The sequence below is a fragment of the Lytechinus variegatus genome, chromosome 19 (assembly GCF_018143015.1).
Source record: "Lytechinus variegatus isolate NC3 chromosome 19, Lvar_3.0, whole genome shotgun sequence".
In the NCBI taxonomy this organism is placed as follows: Eukaryota; Metazoa; Echinodermata; class Echinoidea; order Temnopleuroida; family Toxopneustidae; genus Lytechinus; species Lytechinus variegatus.
Genome location: NC_054758.1, coordinates 18,016,919 through 18,036,617, shown reverse-complemented (window position 1 = coordinate 18,036,617; position 19,699 = coordinate 18,016,919). Strand labels below are relative to the sequence as shown.

The window sequence follows — 19,699 nt, the reverse complement described above, 5'->3', positions numbered from 1 at the left end:
TGCATGACATTCAAATACATAAATAGAATGACTTGTTCCATGCCGAATCTGTTAATCTTTATTTATAATCAATATGACATTTTCTCTTAATTGTGTTTCTTTAATTTCTGACTACTTTATCTCTGATTATTCATGGACATTATGTTATGGAATGGTATGCCTCTTATCATGACCATGTTTGTGTTTTTTTTAAATATAAATTGTGTACAATTAAGCCATTGAGATTTTTTTTTTCATTGTACTGTTTTTCTGTTATTTTTATCTTATTACTCTTTTACATTGAAATCAATAAACCAACAAAAATTAGTTCCACATTTCACAGGCTTTTGATTTCATTGTACTGTTTTTCTATTAGTTTTATCTTATTACTCTTTTCAAGAAATCTTAAATTAATGACTAATTCTCTCTTGAAATCTGACAACATAGAAAAATAACTGATTTTTTAAAAGTTTTTTGAGCCAACATATAAATTGTGTATTGTGCGAAAACCAAAATTACATTAAGAAAAGCCACGTTTTCATTTTCAACATCGTGGCCAATAATTTTTTCTCATTAATTTGAATATTGACATTAAACTGGATCTTAAATGAAATACCGTAGTTTCTGCCAAAATAAATTCACATGTGGACAATGCAACAAAACATGATCTAGAGTTTCCATTGTTTACAATGGTTACAAGTCGTGTCTGATGTGATATTCCATTGAACTGAATTCTCTTTATACGGCAAAATCAGATGCAGCAATTTGAAATTATGTTGTTTAACTGTTATTAAATAATTTTCCAAACTTAAATTTTTTTAGCAATTTGATCCAGTCATAATCTTCTGCAAGTGATAGACTGTCTTGCAAAAAATATAACACCGTTGGGCGTAAATTCTTTTTTTAAATCTACAAAATTTGTGTAGAATTGGCAGTGAGATAAAATTCAAAATAAACCATGAATAATGATGACAATAATGATAAAAATGATAATAAAGTGGACTCCGATACACTCTTGGCACTTTAATGGGACTAACAAGGTCTATTGTTTGCAATGCAATTAGAAACGTATTTCATATATTCCTGTGAAATAATTATAGTATAGTCTTGCATATGCTGCATTTTAACACTAGTAGGGAATATAAAACACTGAGTAAAATTTTACCCAATATTGGTTAAGAAGGGAACGTGCATGTTTGCTGGGTATTTCAACACAACATATTATGTTGTGTAATATTTGGTATCTTTTGGCCTAGCCAACGTGCACGTTCCCATTTTACCCAATATTGGGTAAACCGAATTTTAGAGTGTAGGAGATATGAAATATAACACATTTTCGAGATCCTGCCTGCTTGACTTGTACAATTATAAGGTTAAGATATGAAGGGGAAAACTTGCCTCTGTTGTAGTAAAGTTCATTTATGCCCGCCACGATTAAAGTGATTGGTTAACATTGGTTTGACTTTTTAAAAATCTGAGCTAGAAGGTCACACTTGTCATCTGTGTGTGTGATATGTTACAAAAATGAAGCCCAGAAAAAATTGCGTTCGAAAATAATCATTTAGTGCTTCAAAAATTTAAAATATAAAGTGACCGGAAACACCATCTTAATTTCATCCCCTACACTTATGTGTACTATTTAGGTGTCTATAAGACGCCTATTTACAAAATCGGGGTTTGCCTTGTAGTTTTAGCTTTTCATACTCAATAATGGTTGTTTTCAGGTTTTATTAGTTCTAATACATGCACTTGTATACATGTTTCATCTTGGTTTGAGAATTTTTTAAATCGGCTGCTCACAAAGTTAATACCTTTAAGGCATCTCAAAAAGTTCGAGCGGTTTTATCACCATTCATTGTTATCACGTTTGTTGTTTGAATTAGCCCACGTTTCAAATTAATCATTTATATCGCTTTCATACTCCGCTTTGCTTTCAAATTTAACCAAGGGTTATTATTTGAATTCAAATCAAAATGAATTTTATATTTTCAATCAAATTGATTACTGGTAAAACATTCATTATGTCCATATATCCCTGGCGTAACCACCTAAAATAGTTTGTTTGGCAACCATTTTTACTAGCTGAGCATCTTCAGGTGCCGCAAAACGGTTACTTTTCAAACTTCATGTATGTGTGTGGCGTGGAGGGCAATGTCAAAGAGCAACAATCAGATGCTCTAGCGTACAGATGGGTGGGGGCTCTTGCCCCCCCCCCAAAAAAAAAAAAGTTCTTGTATAGTGCATATCACATTATGAATAATGTCTCTATGCGCTTCCAAAGGACTTGGATATTATTACCCCAGCTGTAGTATTATTTTCTGAATCTTATTTGATGAAATATTCCCTCGCTCGCATCGCTCGATCACAAATTATATATATATATATATATATATATATATATATAAAACATTACCTGATAATCATTTACTTCTAGAACACCGTGCGCTTGCTTCACAATCATGATAGGAAAAAATATCCGTTTTTGTTCCGTAGACGCCTAACAGGCTGTAGGGCCAACGAACTTTTTGGTCTGTTATCTCTCACCACGTAGCAAAAATGAAATGCCCTCATACCAGCATCCCAAATGGCACCAATACACAATATTCATGTTTTTTTCCACCAATCTCAAGTCAAATCATGTTCAATTCAGGATTTCTCTAAAGAAGTACTAATGTATTAAAAGAACCTGCATATTTTTCTTCCTATATATATGCACTTTAGCAGTAAGGAAAGCAAGCACACTATAGACAGAGGCCCGGTTTCTGAAGTCGACTTCAACTATGATCGAAATATGTGGTTAAATTATGGGAAGCCAAAATGTCAAAACATATTTTACATTGTATACTTCTTATTTTTACTGTATTCTGTTCTAATGAGTTTAATGGGGGAAGGAAACTGTTTGAAATATTTTTCTCAGACAGTTCAGAATGAATTGGGCACCAAATGTACTGACGAATTTGCACCCTTCTGTTAGAGAAATACTGCATCCAATAATCGGCCATCCATAAATGTAGTTCAACCACAACTGTAAACAAGATATTAAACTAAATTCAGACCATATAGGTTAGTGCTTGAATCTGCAATTCGGAACATACGTTATTCAAAAAGAATACATTGTAAAATAAAGATATATAGCTTTGCTGCCGTTTTTGTCCATAACACATAGTACATAGACTGTCAAAAGAAATAAAGCATCTCGATTGTACTGGAGTTAAGGAGCTGCCAGAGTAACAACCCCCCCCCCCCCCCGACAGTTATTGATTATAGTTGCGGTTAGGAAATTATGAAATATGAAAATCGAAATAAGTATTAAAGATCTTTCTTGTACTGCAGTTTAGGCACTTACGGGTCATCGACTCGAAAGTCATTACTTTTGTTTGCATTTGGGAAGTTATGAAATATAAACTCATATTTAATAAAATTAATAGATCTTTCTCGTGCTAAAGTTTGGGAGCTTATCAGGTTGAGATAATTTTTAAAGAAAATAAAAGATCTTGCCTGTGATGCAGTTTAGATTTTAATAAAACTCAAAAAGAATGACAATAGAATTAAAAGATCTTGCTTACGTGCATAGTTGTTTCATCACGAGGTTTCTTCGTCCTTTGCCCTTAGTGACGCATCACGCGCTTCTTGAGAAAGTTGCATCTGTTGCTTCATGAAGACTTAAATACAGCTCATCCAGCCTAGCTCATCATCAGATCTGATCAGCGCTCAACTAGATCATCACTCTGAAGACCTCCAGAAGCTCTCTTCCAGATCAACACTGCTTTGACGTCTAGAACCTGGTGAGTTGAAGGCTTCTGATCATTCAGAAGGACAGTATTTTCATTTAGGTATATTTTTTTTTAAGTCTGAAAAGTTTCTTGTCATTAGTCTAGAGACGTCAATAGTCAGTCCCAATTGCATCTCTTCTGTTTGATGGTCTGCGTCAAACTGGAATGGATGACTTGGGAAAGGTCAAGACATTCAGGAACACTGTTAACATGGTTAAGGTATTTAAACCAAGAATTGAGCGCTTTGATTGCAATGTACTTAATGGGACGGGGTAGATGTCCAGACACAAATCAAATTCTTTCTGTCCGTTTAAATTAAAAACAAAAATAGTATCATTTCGTCAATTTAAAAATCAAGAATATTGCTTGCATTGTGCTTTAAATATATTTCTGCATGTTGCATCTATACATGTATACATGTAGTTGTCTGTCCAGCGGCAACTTTGGGGGTAGTGCATTTACTAATGCCGACTGCGGTATATGTGTGTATGTTTCTATGACTACCATAATTATGAATGCATCTTTTATTTCCATATCTTGTCACTGTGAGCTTTATTGTATCCCTGAAGAAGACGGAATTTACGTCGGAAATTTTGACTAGGAAATAAAATCTGTTAGCTTCATTACCTCTTTTATCTCATAATATGTCCAACACGAGAAATGTAATATCGTTGTATATATGGAAATTATAATTGGTAAAGTGTCGAAAATCTGTCTATCTGACGGTCAATTGGATTGGGTTCGCCCTAACCACTAACCCGTCTCTGTGGTCTAGTGGTTAAGGCACCGGCGTTCAAAGCTGGGGGCCCGGGTTCGATTCCCGGCAGAGACATTTTTTCGGCATCACCAATTTTTCCAAAGGGTAGATAGCTCTGGGGAACCTTGATTTAAGCTACGCCTACCACTGCTCTCTTCATCCATTTATATAAACTTCTTGTTTTATAAGAAGGTTCCATTAGATAAGGTCACCAACTCCTTGTTTCGTTAAGAATGCGCAGAAAGAATAAACATAAATTGCAACTTTCAAACGAATACAATTTCTAGCACACTTCGTCCAACGTGTGAAGATGTTTTGAATCCAGAACACGTCATACCTAAATCGAAACTACATGTAATTCGAAATAAATCATACTTACAATTATGTCTGGGAAAATCTAATAAAACGCCTTTGCTTGATTGAAACTCGTTTGACACTTATCCAGTTAAAGTATAAGAAATGTATGTCTAGAAAAAGATTTACCAGGGATTTTTTTTTTTGCAACTGCAACCGGGAGAGGCTTAAGAACACAGTAAATGTATTAAAAAATGACCGTCCAATTACAAACAAGCTGAGAGGTCTTTGTTGAAAATTGGGGAACCTGAACTGTTTCGTCCTAAGATTTTCGGAGCTGACGAAAATTGGCAAATATGTCTTTTGAATAGGACGAAACTGCTATTTTGATTGACCAATTTTCGACAAAGTCTTCGTGGTCGTTCCTTGTCACGAGGGGCACCTGACAATATATTTTCAACGTTCTTATGACCGTCGTGCTCCTTGGGGCGAAAACTCCACTTTGGCTCTTTGACTACTCTATGCCAATCATGCGCATATTGCTAAAAAGTTATTTTCATTGTTATCACGCTTAATTTGGGCTGGTCACATGATGGAATCTAACCAATCATTTTGATAGGCATCTGTATTACCATTTACGTCACATCAGATTTGTCTCTATTCTTGGTTCACTAAAGAGAAACGCTCAAATTTGTGTTTGTTTCAGACACGATGCATGTATTCCTAGCCCTCATGTTTGTGGCTGCTGCCACGGCCGAGCTTGCCCCTCTGCTCAAGAACTCTGAGCCCATCCCAGGAAAGTACATCATCAAGCTCCGTGTAAGTATAACGTTTTCCGTAGCCAGTTTTAATGAGTAATCATCAGAGGCCCATTGAGCATTGTAATCGAAAAAATTCGATATGGATTTGAATTATTTTGATGCTCTTAAACGCAACTGTCTCCTATAACTTTCTGCTCCTAAGGACAAAAAGTAGTTCTCATTTTTTTTAAGATGGTTCTGGTTAGATAATTTGACAAGCAAAATAGACAAGTTTTCACTTTTAAATAAAGACAGTTTGCCAGACTGTCTTTGGGCCAAATTAATTTGACTAGCAAAAAGTTATTTTTATTTTTAAAAAATTGCTGTCACTCCCAAATGATGTGTTGTTTCTACGTTATAGCATATCGACCTAATTTCCTTCCAGAGGCGCAGGGGGTGCAAAGAGAATCCATTCCAACTTTTAACAAACTATTTTATTACAGGACGATTTCAACATCGATGAAATTGCTTCTACCGTTCGTCTCTCTGGTGGAAAAGTAGGTAACCTTTTCAGACACGTCCTCCACGGCTTCGCTGCCGACCTCTCCGATGAGGTCCTCGACATTGTGAGTTAATTGTCTATTACAATTTCCATCTTTTTTTCATTTCATTTATATTTCAATGCAATCCGATCCATCCAGAGGGGGGGGGGGGTTGTTTCACAACTATTTTAGTGCGTCTCTGTTGCGTGCGGTACAAAAGACACCACCGCAATTGTCACATCATGATCATAGTAAGATGACTACCGCGGTATTACTAAATAGATTGGACGTTACGTTACTATGTACACTGTGAAAATTGTGGTGTTAAAACACACCAGTTGGTGTTAATAGAAGACCACACTCTGTGGTGTTAAGCTAACACCCTACAGATTGAATATAACACAAAAGAGTGTAAATGTAACAACCAAAGGTGTTGAAATAACACCTACAGGTGTTAAACTAACTCTGTCAATTTAACACCAGTGTAAAATAACTGATGTGGTCCTCTATGTACACCCGTTAACACCACACTTTTTGCTGTGTACGTCGGCATCTACGTGTGATTGCAAATCATAATATACTCTTTGTGAAACACCCGCAGGTGTAGATCTTTTTTAAGTTGTCTCCCTTTACCATATGTATCAAATTGGCAAGGTACTGAAGTTTGCTTACGTGTCAATGCGCAATTATGAAGTGGTCCTAATAGTGCCTGTTTTCGACTTCAATGCAAAAATTATCATCCCTTACCAAATAATGGCCAAAATTCCCTCTCAAATAATCGAGAAGGAAGGGCGGAGAAAGCCTTGCAGCTTAAACGGCATGCTGCATCTCGACTGTCAAATGGAGTAGGCGACGAGGCATCATTGCTCGTTAAAACATTCTGAATGTTCACAAACTCTGGGCAAAGGGGGCAGACTAAAGCCTCCTCCCCCCCCCCCTCGAGATTCACACTATCCAGGGGCTGGTGCCGGGGTATTTCGGAGGGGTAGGGGGTTGCTGCCAAAACGACCTAAAGGTGACGTTATTTTTCTCAATTCATTACATGGTAACATAGTGTTACTCCTCCCAGAAATCTCTTTTATATTCTTCTTCCCTCTTTTGTTTTCCTTTTCTGACTCCTTTCCTTTTGTCTCTTCTGTTCTTCTTCTATTGCTGTCTCTTCTGTTTTACCTTCTCCCCGTAACATCTCCCCTGACCAGTACACTTAACACCGTATCATTCAATATTTATCTCCGTTTTCCATCTCGAATATCTTTGACACAGGTTCGTGGACTTCGCGCCGTTGAGTACGTTGAACAGGACGGCGTCTACCGTGCTCAGGTCACCTGGGGTCTAGACCGTATCGACCAAAGGAGCCTCCCTCTTAACAATGGATATAGTCCAAGGGGTAATATATTTCTTTCTTTTTTTTTTCTTTGAATTTGTTTTTGAATTCGGGTATTTCCTTCTCAGCATACTGAAATCGTGTCTGTGCTACGAGCGTCTGAAATCACATCCAAACTTTGAACGCAATTATTATCTCGAAATCGTGTTTTGGAGATTTTTGGAGGTTTGTAACGGTTCGTAAAATCACTAACTGTTTGCATGTCACTTTTGTATCAAACAATTGTAAATAATATGAAAAAAATAAGTCCCTGCTTGGGAATCAAAGAAAAGAAAAATTGCTTCACAGTATTACACTTTTGGGTATAATTCATACTTTAGAAATTGAGCCGTGTTAAGTTCATATGTGAATGCAGCTAGAAAACACTTCGTCCATCGGAAAGGACGCAAACGTTGGTCCAGCGTATAGGAAAGTCACAACTTATGGCACGTTAAAACCAAACACTATCTTGACACGCTAAAGTACGCGGTTTGTCATTGCTAACAACTTATCTGCCACCAAAATAGAAGTAAAGAGGTCTGGTAGACGTTGATGCCATTTCCGTTCGTAGACAAGAGGACTTACCGAAACCACAGACTCTCGTCTCGTGTGGTAAAAGGCATTGGCGATCATAAAGCCAAAAGGCTCAGGTTCGATTCCCGGCGGAGATATTTCTCAACCTTGACAAAATGGGTAGAATTAGCCCTCAGGGAACGTCGACACAAACTCTATGGTTTTTTTTATTATCATTATTCTCTTTCTAATCGTTTGGCAAAAGTTTTCTTTTTTTATTTTGAAATGTGAGTATAAAAGAATGGTAGGCTAAGCTTTGATCTTGCTTTGAGGGGCTTCGATAAAAGATCCCAAGACCCCTCTACCCATTTGGACATTTCTCTCTCTCTTCGGGGATGTTTCTGTCAAGATGCAAACCCTGCCTGCAACTTGGCCACTAGATCATAGAGACAGGATCGTGGCTCTTATGAAAATGATATTGACTGTCACAGACAGACAAAGACATGTCATAAGCTGCCGTAACCCAGCTGGACCTAAGCGTATGGAAACAGAAGCTGGGGAGCCGGGTACGATTCCGGTCAGACACTTTTCGGCTTCACCAGAAGAAAAAAAAAAGAAGATAGCTCTTGGGAATCTTCTATTCACATTTTTCATTATACATGATAATGAAACTTAGAAAGAGATGATCGATGGCCATGATTACATTGACGATGATGATGACGACGACCAGTGGTGGACCGTGACCCGGAGGGGACAAAGCATTGGAGGGGCACTATATTGTTTGTGAACAATGCTGTGCCCATCCAATGCTTTGTCTCCTTCGGGTCACGATCCGCCACTGACGACGACGATGATAAATGTATTCAATATGATTTCTCACTCAATCCCAGGCACTGGAAGCGGATATACTGTGTGGGTAATCGATACCGGCGTCAGGGATTCCCACAATGAGTTTGGTAGTCGTGCTCAGCAAAAGGCTAACTTCGCAGGTGATTCGAATGTAAGTACTACAGTCATCCAATAATAGGGAGTCTTTGCTTAGCGACATACACATACCGGAATTCAAGAAGAGACGAAACTGCCAATCAAATGACCGGAATGGCATTTTAGTCCTGCATGTGTGTGTGTGGGGGGTATATTCTTTTATTCATTTCCTTTCAAACATAATACAGAGTAATATAAATCGGTACAATTTTACAAACATTCTTACCTCGTAAATAAAAAAAAAGTTTAAAATTGAGCATAAATGGAATATATATATATATATTTCACTTTCTGAAGAATTAAATACGAAACTAGTTAAAGTGAAATAATTTAGCATTTTTGACTATTCTTCATTTAGTTTGATTATTATATATATATATATATATATATATATATATATATATATACATACATACATGTATTCATACAGAAACTACTAAAAAGTGAATATTCATGAATCTAGCAGGGAAACAGAGGTGTTGAAATAAAAAGTGGAATTGTACAATATTGAGGGCCGAAACTACAGGTATATAATTTGTTGCCATTGTATTTTATGTACTCATGCTGCATTATTATATATATATCAACAAATCAGAGTGAGACGAGTATAATGACTTTGGCATTGTGATGTTTCATAACAATAATTCAGTAAAACAATGTTATTTGCATCATATTAATTTGAATAACTGTTAACATTTTTGTCAAGTGCCTATCTAATCACCCCAATTATACACAAAATTAATGGCAGTAAAAAAAACTGCGTTAACTGTTTATAGATAATGAAAAGAACAAAGGCAATATAGCAAATGTGGTCACACGAGTCAACCATAAAAGATATCCAATATTTAGTTTCCTTAAGATACTAAAGCAATGCTATTTGAATATGCTATTTAAAGTAAAGTACAATTCTCAGCGGAAAATGCTGAAATCTTTTTTTAACCGATACCATTATATGAAGCTATTGGATTTCAATTTCATCAAGTTAATGCGTGACGAAATTGGTAGAAAATATGAGGACCGATGATCTCATGTCCCACTCTCCTTTTTCTTAGTTTACTCCAAGAATTCAAATTTATTTCATATTTCTGTGTAAAAAGGGCTTTTTACTTTCTTGATTTTACAGGCTGGTGATTGTAACGGTCATGGAACCCACTGCGCTGGGACAGTTGGCTCCGATACCTATGGTGTCGCGACCAAAGTTAACATCAAGGGAGTCAAAGTCTTGAACTGTGAGGGATCGGGTACCACTAGCGGTGTTATCTCAGGTAAGCTCTCATGAATTACATGCAAAGTGTTGACGACAAAAGATTTGTGATGTGATAATAATACACCAATACAATACCATCCAATACATCACAATCCAAGACATATTACACAAAATGCATGCATATTGAGTTCATTATGCGATCTATCCTCGATCCTCACTCGAATTATCTCTACAAATTATCTCTATTAAAACCTTATAATATACTCCCAAATTAAGTTTAATTCATCATCTCTGTCAAGTCATCATTATTACTTTAAATACTACAATCAAAACATAAAATAATTATTATCCTTTTTTATTAAAAAAAAAAAAATCTGACACAAGTCCTTCTTAGATGTGCTCATTATTGTGTCTATCCTCTCCTCTATTTTTTCCTCTCCTGTCCGCTTTTCCGCCTTCCTACCGGTTATTTGTTTACGGCATCAATTGCATTTTTCGTGCACTATATTCTTTCCAGATTATTTTATATATTTTTCTCCTTTTATACACATCATTGAAACCAGTTTGCTTGAGTCCACGACGGCATGTGTTCTATCTACGTACAGCAGCACACATCCATATTCTCAGGGCATTCTCCCCTTTTTTTTCTCTTTTTCTAGGGGGGGGGTGGGGAAGGGTGGATATTATTAGGACGGTTGTTTTGTCCTTTATCAAACTATATATTTTTGATAACTTTGTATTTATTTTGTGAGTATTTCCCTCTCATTTATTTTTTTCTCATTTGATTATCTGTATTTATACTTTGGTATTTTGTTATTTGTTGTGTTATCTATATAATTTTGAGGGGCCACATTGTACAAGCATTGCTTTTTAGTGGGTCCCTCAATTTCCATCTTAATTTAATTTCTATTGAAAAATAGTATACATATTAAAAACCTACAATGTGTTGCCCAAATTGTCGAAGTGTTTTTCCCAACATATGTATCATTAATTTTGTTTGCAACGGATACAAATATTTATGTTTATATATGGTATACAATTTGTTTTTGTTTGATGGAAGTGAAATAAATAAATTTGAATTTGAGTTGAGGCTCAGTTCAATCCATTGCACGAAAGCGTTTGGCTCATGAGCGCAATTGGTTGAACCAGGGACGTGACTCACGTTCTTGGTTCTGGTTGAACACGAATTTAAAGGACAAGTCCACCCCAACAAAATGTTGATTTGAAAAAAAAGGAGAAAAATATAACAAGCAAAACACTGAAAATTTCATCAATTTCATCGGATGTAAAATAAGAAAGTTATAACATTTTAAAGTTTCGCTTAATTTCACAAAACAGTTTATTATGCACATCCTGGTCGGTATGCAAATTGGCAGACTGATGACGTCACCCACTCACTATTTCTTTTGTATTTTATTATATGAAATATTCTAATTTTCTCCTCCTTGTCAAGTGAAAAAAGGTTTTATTTCTTCCTGAACACGTGGAATTACCACTATTTTAACAGCTTATGGTTAAATTAAGTTGGTCCTTATTGTCAAATCTGTACAAATTGAAATATTGTATTATTCAAACAATAAAAAACAAAAGAAATAGTGAGTGATGGACATCATCGACTTTCTCATTTGCATATCGCTGAGTTGTGCATTGAACTGTTTTGTGAAAAATAAGCGAAACTTAAAAATGTCATAACTTTCTTATTTTACATCCGATCATGAAATTTGCAGCGTTATGTTTGTTTGATTTTTCTCTATCGATTCAAATCAACAATTTTCAATGTGCAGGTGCCGTGGCCGAGTGGTCTAAGGCGCCTGGCTATACATGGAATGTCCGGGGTTCGATCCCCGGTCGCGGCACCTATGCCCGTGAGCAAGGCATTTAATCTACAATGCTCTTTTATCCTGCTTTCAAAGAAATGGAAATGCTATATATATATGCATTATTGGTTACTAGGTGTGCACTTGGTTTTTTTTTGTGTTTTTTTTTGTAAATCTGGGGTGGACTTGGCCTTTAAGCGTTAGAAACGTTTTTTTTTTTCACACAGGGGTGGATTATGTAAAGGAAAATAAAGGAAAGGACAACAAGGACATTGCTTCAATGTCGCTGGGAGGAGGGATCTCTGCATCTTTAGACACTGCTGTCGAACAACTTGTTTCTTCTGGGGTTCCAACCGCCGTGGCTGCTGGTAATAGTAATATCAATGCCTGCTACTCTTCTCCTGCACGTGCTTCGACGGTAAGTTCAACCAGGGACGTGAGAGGGAGATGGTTCAACCAATCCAAGACCTACACAAGCGTATGACCCGTGCGATGTTCTTTTTCTTCTACGATTATATCCCCATGTAGAAATCAGCAACCGCCATTTGTTTTATGTGCTTGCTGGAATGATTTAGGTCGGGAATAAATTCTGGAAAGGGGGATAATTTCTGTACCTATACACTTCTCATTCCATTTAAAAGGCAATCCAACCCTGGTCATTGGATTTTTGAGATGGGTAAAAATAATCAAAATCATGAAATTTGGGAAGAAATCAGCCAGGCAATAACAAAGTTATGGCTATTTTAAAATTTGGATCTATAAAACCATGTCCATTAGGAGTTGGCAACTGTGTAAGTAAATTATGACATGTGGTTGGAATCATGTACTTAAAGGTCAAGTCCACCTCAGAAAAATGTTGATTAGAATCAATAGAGAAAAATCAGACAAGCACAATGCTGAAAATTTCATCAAAATCGGATACAAAATAAGAAAGCTATGACATATTAAAGTTTCGCTTATTTTGAACAAAATGATTATATCATGGTAGGTCCATGGTTATATGAACGAACCAGTTACATCCAAATGAGAGAGTCGATGATTTCACTCACTATTTCTTTTTTGAAACTTTAAAATGTCAAAACATTTTTATTTTACATCCGATTTTGATGAAATTTTCAGTGTTTACAGTCGTGGATTTTTCTCTTTTTATTCAAATCAACTTTTTGTTGGGATGGACTTGTCCTTTAATTATCAGGAATTTAGATTTTATCCCGAGTACTTATTCTCTTAGCGCAGTAATCAAAATAAATACAAGGTAGCATATTGTTTAATATCCTTATGAAAAACAATAATTTGAACTGAAACAATTTTCTAATTACATTTTTATCATTTTTGTATTTGAGAAAAGGAAACATGTTTCTTACCTTATGACATTATGACATCACAATTTTAAAGGGGTATAGGCCTATAGCGATTACCCATTTCTACAAGTTTTAACAGCTCAAAACTTCTTTTATTGTTTGTCCGATATTGTTCAGTCTTTCACCTATCTCCTTTCCCTTGAAAACATTCTTTTATTTGGGTCGGATTACACACTTAGAATAGTTGGGCAGCAAATGCCAAACTTTTAACCAACACTGGGCAACATACTGTCCACACAAGTATTGGTTAAAATCTGTCCAATTTGGACAATAAAAACTAATAATTCGGTAATAAATTTTTGCTCAATTGGATAATAATCGCCCAGAATATATATATATATTTTTTGTTACCAACATACATTACCCAAAACCGTGGACAGTATGTTGCCCAACATTTTTAAGTGTGTATATGCAGTTACAATGTCTACACCCATACCATCGATTATTCCAAAATGAAAGAAGGCTATCGAAACGTAAATACGTCATAGACGAATCATGATTGGTATTTGTAACGAAGCATAATCTACTTTATTATTCGTTTCGATTTTCTCGAATGATTTGATGGTCATTATCCGCAAATCAGTTATTGAATCGTATACTGTTTGGTTTTCTCCTCATATTTCTGTGGGGTTATAGGTACATATTCACGACTACATTGGAAAATAGGTTAACATGCCTCTCGTCATTATGACTGTTTCTGCGCCGATGTAAATATATCAAACAAATTAAAGGGCATGTCCACTCCAACAAAAGGTTGATTTGAATAAAAGTAGAAAAATCCAACAAGCAAAACACTGTGAATTTCATCAAAATTGGATGTAAAATAAGAAAGTTATGACATTTTAAAGTTTCACTTAATTTCACAAAACAGTTATATGCATAAAATTGGTATGCAAACTGGCACACTGATGACGTCACCCACTCACTACTTCTTTTGTATTTTATTATATAAAATATGAAAAATTCTAATTTTCTCCTCATCGTCCTGTGAGACAAAATTTTATTTCTCCCTGAACATATGGAATTACCATTATCGTAACAGTTTATGGTTAAGTCAAGTTGGTCCTTATTGTCAAGTCTGTAAAGATTGAAATATTGTATAATTCAAATAATAAGAAACAAAATAGATAGTGAGTGAAGAACACCATTGACTCTCTCATTTGCATATCGCTTAGTTGGGCATTTAACTGTTTTGTTTTACATCCGATTTCGATGAAATTTGCAGCGTTATGCTTGTTTGATTTTTCTCTATTATTAAAATCAACAAATTTCTGGGATGGACTTGACCTTTAACGTTGGCACAAACTATTACTCTGCATTATCAAGATGTTAACAGGCAATTGTTCGAAAGAAGGAAAGTTTCACTTTGTTGATGGCTCGCTCTTGTTTCTGATTAAAAGAAGTTGAAGCGTAGCACACTTCTCCATTGTGCACAATTCAATTGTTTCTAGATGCTAAGAGCCTTAGTATACATGTTATGCATATTGCCATCTTCGTTTTAAATTGAAGTGATTTTGGGGGGAATTCAAAATTTCAGGCAATCACAGTTGGAGCTACAGATAACAGCGACAAACGCTCCTCTTTTTCCAACTACGGTAACTGCCTAGACATCTTTGCTCCAGGTACTTCTATCACATCTACTTGGTATACGTCTAATTCAGCAACCAGAACCATCAGTGGAACTTCGATGGCCTGTCCTCATGTTGCTGGTAAGCCCCACGTTTTTTCATTTCAGTCAGTTTCCAGGTCCCGATTCTGATGAGCAAAATCCTATCGTGGATAAATTCAACTCCCTGCAAATTCTCGTGTAATGTGAGGCTTTCTTTCTCAAAAATTGTAACCACTGTACATTAAGGAAAATTGTTTATTCTTGCCCAAAAGTAAGAGTAAATGTCACTCTCTTATGAATAAAATATTTTGATAAATAAGTGAATTTCAGGTTAAAAAAAATTGCTCAAACAGAATTTTACCCCTGTTTTCTCTTGAAAATTGTGCAAAACTTTTTGTTTTGGGCACAAGTACTATTCAACAGAAAGTTCATACTCTGTACTTTCTTACAGTATCTTGGTATTTGGCACTTTTTAGATGGGTCAGGAGCTGGCTTTTTCTATCAAGATACAAAACACTATTTCTTAAATTTTTGAGTAACATAAAATCCAGAGTTCTGACTGGCTAAATAATGTTTACAAAACAAAACTCAGATAATTGAAGAGATTACCACGTGGTGAGTGTGACATTGGAGAGCCATGCATGATGCACCGTTAGGATTTGGGCGGGTGTGTGGTCTCAATGACCAATCAGTGCGCAGTATTAGTGTTATTAAGCTGCTAAATGTATCAAACTATTTCCTTTTGTGAATGGTTGAGTTTCACGTGATTAGGGTGTTTTGAACTAGTTTAGAATATTGCATGTTTGACACTACATGATATACTATTTATACAATGACATTACTTTTGTGAAGGCATTTTCAAATTTTCCAAATAGGACTTACTATTTGGGAAATGACTTTACAGTCTGAGAGTAGTGATAAATAATAAAACGAGTAGTAGCAGCAGCAGCAGCAGTAGCAGTAGGTGTAGTAGTTTTAGTAGTAGTAGTAGTAGTAGTAGTAGTAGTAGTAGTAGTAGTAGTAGTAGTAGTAGTAGTAGAAGTAGTAGTAGTAGTAGTAGTAGTAGTAGTAGTAGTAGTAGTAGTAGTAGTAGTAGTAGTAGTAGTAGTAGTAGTAGTAGTAGTATTAGTACTTATATACTTCTGGCAATATGAATAATTAAAACATCAAATTACGGTAACAATGATAAGAATAATCTTTGGTAGGCACAAACTACAAATGCTTACTACATTCTCTGTTCGACCAGCAATTAGAACATTAATTTATATCTGGATGACGCCTCGTTAATTCATTGACTTTTCTCCGCTCAAAATTTATAGGTGCCATAGCACTTTTCGGCAAAAGCACTTCCAGTATGATTGCTAGTGCTTCTAGCAATAAGATTAGTGATGTGGGATCCAATAGCCCTAATAAACTTCTCTACGTCGGATAATGAGTGGTGAGTATAATTCCCTCTGTTCCTTTTCAAAACCTTTGGGAACATTCAAGCAAAAGATACCAAACTTGAACCCCGGAATTGAACACAAGTTACAAGGTATAGGCCTCCTTTTTTTCAAGCTACACTTAGGCCCATAGCCCCTGGCTGGAGAGTGACCATGTTAAACATACCTTAACATATTCTTCAAGGACGTTCGTGCTATGCACTAGCCTAACATGACTGCGGTGGGGATTTCTTAAAAGAGCTGTCCAGCTGAAATAGACTAATGCACTTCATTTGTTTCCACATGTATTGTATATGCCTTCTCAAAAAAAACCTGGTTAGAGAGTGGTCAAGTAGAGATTGATGTCTTGCCTAGTGCAGTTCATCCTCTTGTGAAGTTCCAATCCATGATCCCCAATTGGAATTCATGTTTTAACCGATGCGTACTCGTCGGCCTATATGATTGAAACTTTAAAATTTTGTGTCCATATGTTTTGTTTTCAGATGGCGGCCCGCTCCAAGCAGCAACGAAGCAGAGTTATGAAACATAAACTTAAAAAAAAATGAACTGTTCAATTTTCTTTGAAAACGAGCATCTGTGTGTTTGACTTATCCTGGAATGAATAAATGACGCGGTAAAAATAAACATGAAATTACTTTTATTACAAAAGGCTTCTTCCATTCCATACCGGTATTAATGTAAACGTGGGAGAACTGTAGTGTAAAGGCTGTTTTAAGCCATGCAAGAATACGGGGGGTCTTTCTTTTACGGAACAAGCACTGTTAACGTGCAGTAAAGGCCATATCCTTCAACAATTTTCTTTTTGAGAAATGACTAAAAAACGCAACTAAAAGATATAACGGGATCATAATTAATGATTGATAACATTCAAAATCATCTATCAGTCATGGCGATACTTTAAATTCTAGATGTATTTCTCACTGTATATCGGTTGAGCAAGCATCGTGGGGATTCTTTCTTCATGAGAGTGTTGTAACAAGATTATAGATAAGAAGATCTGTTGGTAGTTATTGCCATCAAGAGAATGATTTTGGTCTCATCTACAAAGAGATACTAGGTGGTTGGAATGTCTTCTATACAAGAATGTTCACAATGCAATACGCCTTTTACAATGAAGTTTTTTTCATCAACATCACCAAGTTAGCCCTCCAAAGTTAAAAAGACATTGCATTATCATTTACCGATCATAACCGAAATGTATAATCGAATCTTTACCGAATAAAATTTAAATTGAACTGCATTACTTATTGTAGTATCTGGTTTACTTTTGTAGTATAACAAATCTTATGTCCTGGAAATTATGGGTATTCTTTACATGACACATTGCCGTCTTAAAGTACCTATGTAACACAAATTGAAGTTAATTCTCATTGGTGCACATGTTGCCATTTAAAGTATCCAAATATGATTTCATAGATAAATATTTTTAAAGAAATATTGAAAGAATATTTTTTTTTCAATTTTCTGAGCTCAACCATTAAAGAGAAGTATCAGATCTCATTTTGGCACAAGTTCAATTAAAGTTTTTGAACTAGTGATGTTTGCTGATGACCGAAAGATGTCACAGGCAATCTGAGCTGTCTCTCTAGTGGGTGGAGCTTTCCAAATTGGAAGTTAAAAAGAGGATATCTTAACGTTTGTTCAGCAATCTTCGCAACATATCTGGAACTTTAAATAGCAACAAATCACTTTCAATATACGTCAATAGGAAACAAATTAAATGTGGATTGCAGATTACATCTCATTAGATATATTCCCATACCCTTTGCAGGGAAGATGGAGACGACAATCTATAACCATGGTAATATCCAGCTTTAGATTTGAAACACAACCTCAGTTTTATGTTGTAGAACACCAATTACTTCGCACGAACCAATAAATTATGAATATGATGGAATTCGATAAAGGAGAGAAAGAGATAAAGAGTTCGTGCAACTATTTCCCAGACGCTTTCTGGAACATAGAGTCTTCATTACAAAGCAGTCTTTGTCGAAAATCTGTGAATCAAAACATCATTGTCATCTGGGACATTGGACAAACGATGAATTGCCAATTCGTCCACTGCCAACTCGTCCACTCACCACAATGGTTTACCTGCATTTAGTCTAATGCCATAACGCCCATTAACATTCCGTCTAACATTAATTTGGTCCAATAACCATTTGGTCCAATTATCACTTCGTCTACTAACCAGTTCGTCTATTACCAGTTGCTCAAATCCCTATTTTCTTTTCCTATATTTTGCACAATTAACACTTTCAGCTTAATTAGACCAAATGGTATATGGACCAACTGGTTAAAGAATGAATGGCTTTAGACTTAATGACAGTATTAGACAATTTGGGGAGTAGACGAACTGATGGTAGGCCAAATGATCGTAGATGAGTTGGCAATTGGAGGAATTGGCATGACACGAATTAGAAATAACCGGACAAACGGCATATTATTTGCAATGTTTCGCCAGCTCCCAACCTTTAAAATGATTTTTAAAAAAATGATCTCCCGGTTTATCAATTTTCGACAAAAACCTTTGAGCTTTCCATTGTGATTTGATTGGCATTTTCAATCCATTCACTATGTTCTAGAATCCGTTCCCGCTGCGGAAACTCGCTATTGAGGAGATTAAGTAAGACGCATAATGAAAGAAAGCCGGGTGGGGAAGAAGTTAAAGAAAAGTGAGGAAGTGCGATAAAGAAGGAGAGACGAGCGGAGGATAAGGGGAACAGATGAATAAGGAAAATGAGAGAGAATGACAGAGAAAGATAGTCATACGTCCGTATATGGAGGAAAGAAGAGAGATCGATAAAAGAGGGGGTTTACTTGACATTTGCTCCGGCGACAATTGCTCGGAAGGAAGATATGCAAGTTAAGCCAAGCATAAACCTAATCTCAAAAACTAAAAATAAAACTTATCCTTATCTTTGCATTATTATGAACCAAAAAATATATATTGCAATCTAAAACTTCCAAGGAATAGGACTAAGTTCAGTGAGGTTCGTATCGTTGAAGTATTTTATTTTGTTCTGCTCTGCCGTTTGTTGTCACGTTATGCATCGGAATTATCATCGAATAAATGCGTACAGAACGGGCGTAGCAAAACTGTGTGACTATAGACTGGACAACTCCTCTTTTCAGCGGACTACATTTTGTTCCCGCGTACGGATCAAGCGGCGGTGCCATTTCCATTCCATTCCTTGTTTTTATTTGACAATAAGTCATATTTGACTATTTTTGCCACTCACTGTATAAAGAGTTGGGTAACAATTTTATTGACTAATATTATTTTCATTTTTTATTTTTTCCCTTTTTTTCAATCAT

At 35.8% G+C, this 19,699-nt stretch overlaps 1 protein-coding gene across 1 annotated transcript; it reads left to right on the top strand.

Moving 5' to 3' along the window:
• Positions 1-3,589: 3,589 nt before the first annotated feature.
• On the top strand, positions 3,590-17,621 carry LOC121406303 (aqualysin-1-like). Its single transcript, XM_041597316.1, has 10 exons — positions 3,590-3,764; positions 5,510-5,622; positions 6,047-6,169; positions 7,349-7,472; positions 8,852-8,961; positions 10,069-10,210; positions 12,197-12,387; positions 14,868-15,039; positions 16,259-16,377; positions 16,864-17,621. Exons 2-9 carry the CDS (start codon positions 5,515-5,517, stop codon positions 16,369-16,371), a joined length of 1,083 nt encoding a protein of 360 aa, XP_041453250.1. The 5' UTR covers positions 3,590-3,764; positions 5,510-5,514; the 3' UTR covers positions 16,372-16,377; positions 16,864-17,621.
• The last annotated feature ends 2,078 nt before the right edge of the window (positions 17,622-19,699 follow it).

Bases quoted from the DNA above. Each gene is read 5' to 3' on its own strand.
- LOC121406303 (XM_041597316.1), top strand. From the start codon at position 5,515: ATGCATGTATTCCTAGCCCTCATGTTTGTGGCTGCTGCCACGGCCGAG. The intron at 12,388-14,867 runs GTAAGTTCAACC...TCAAAATTTCAG, and splicing joins CTCCTGCACGTGCTTCGACG to GCAATCACAGTTGGAGCTAC. The intron at 15,040-16,258 runs GTAAGCCCCACG...CAAAATTTATAG, and splicing joins GGCCTGTCCTCATGTTGCTG to GTGCCATAGCACTTTTCGGC.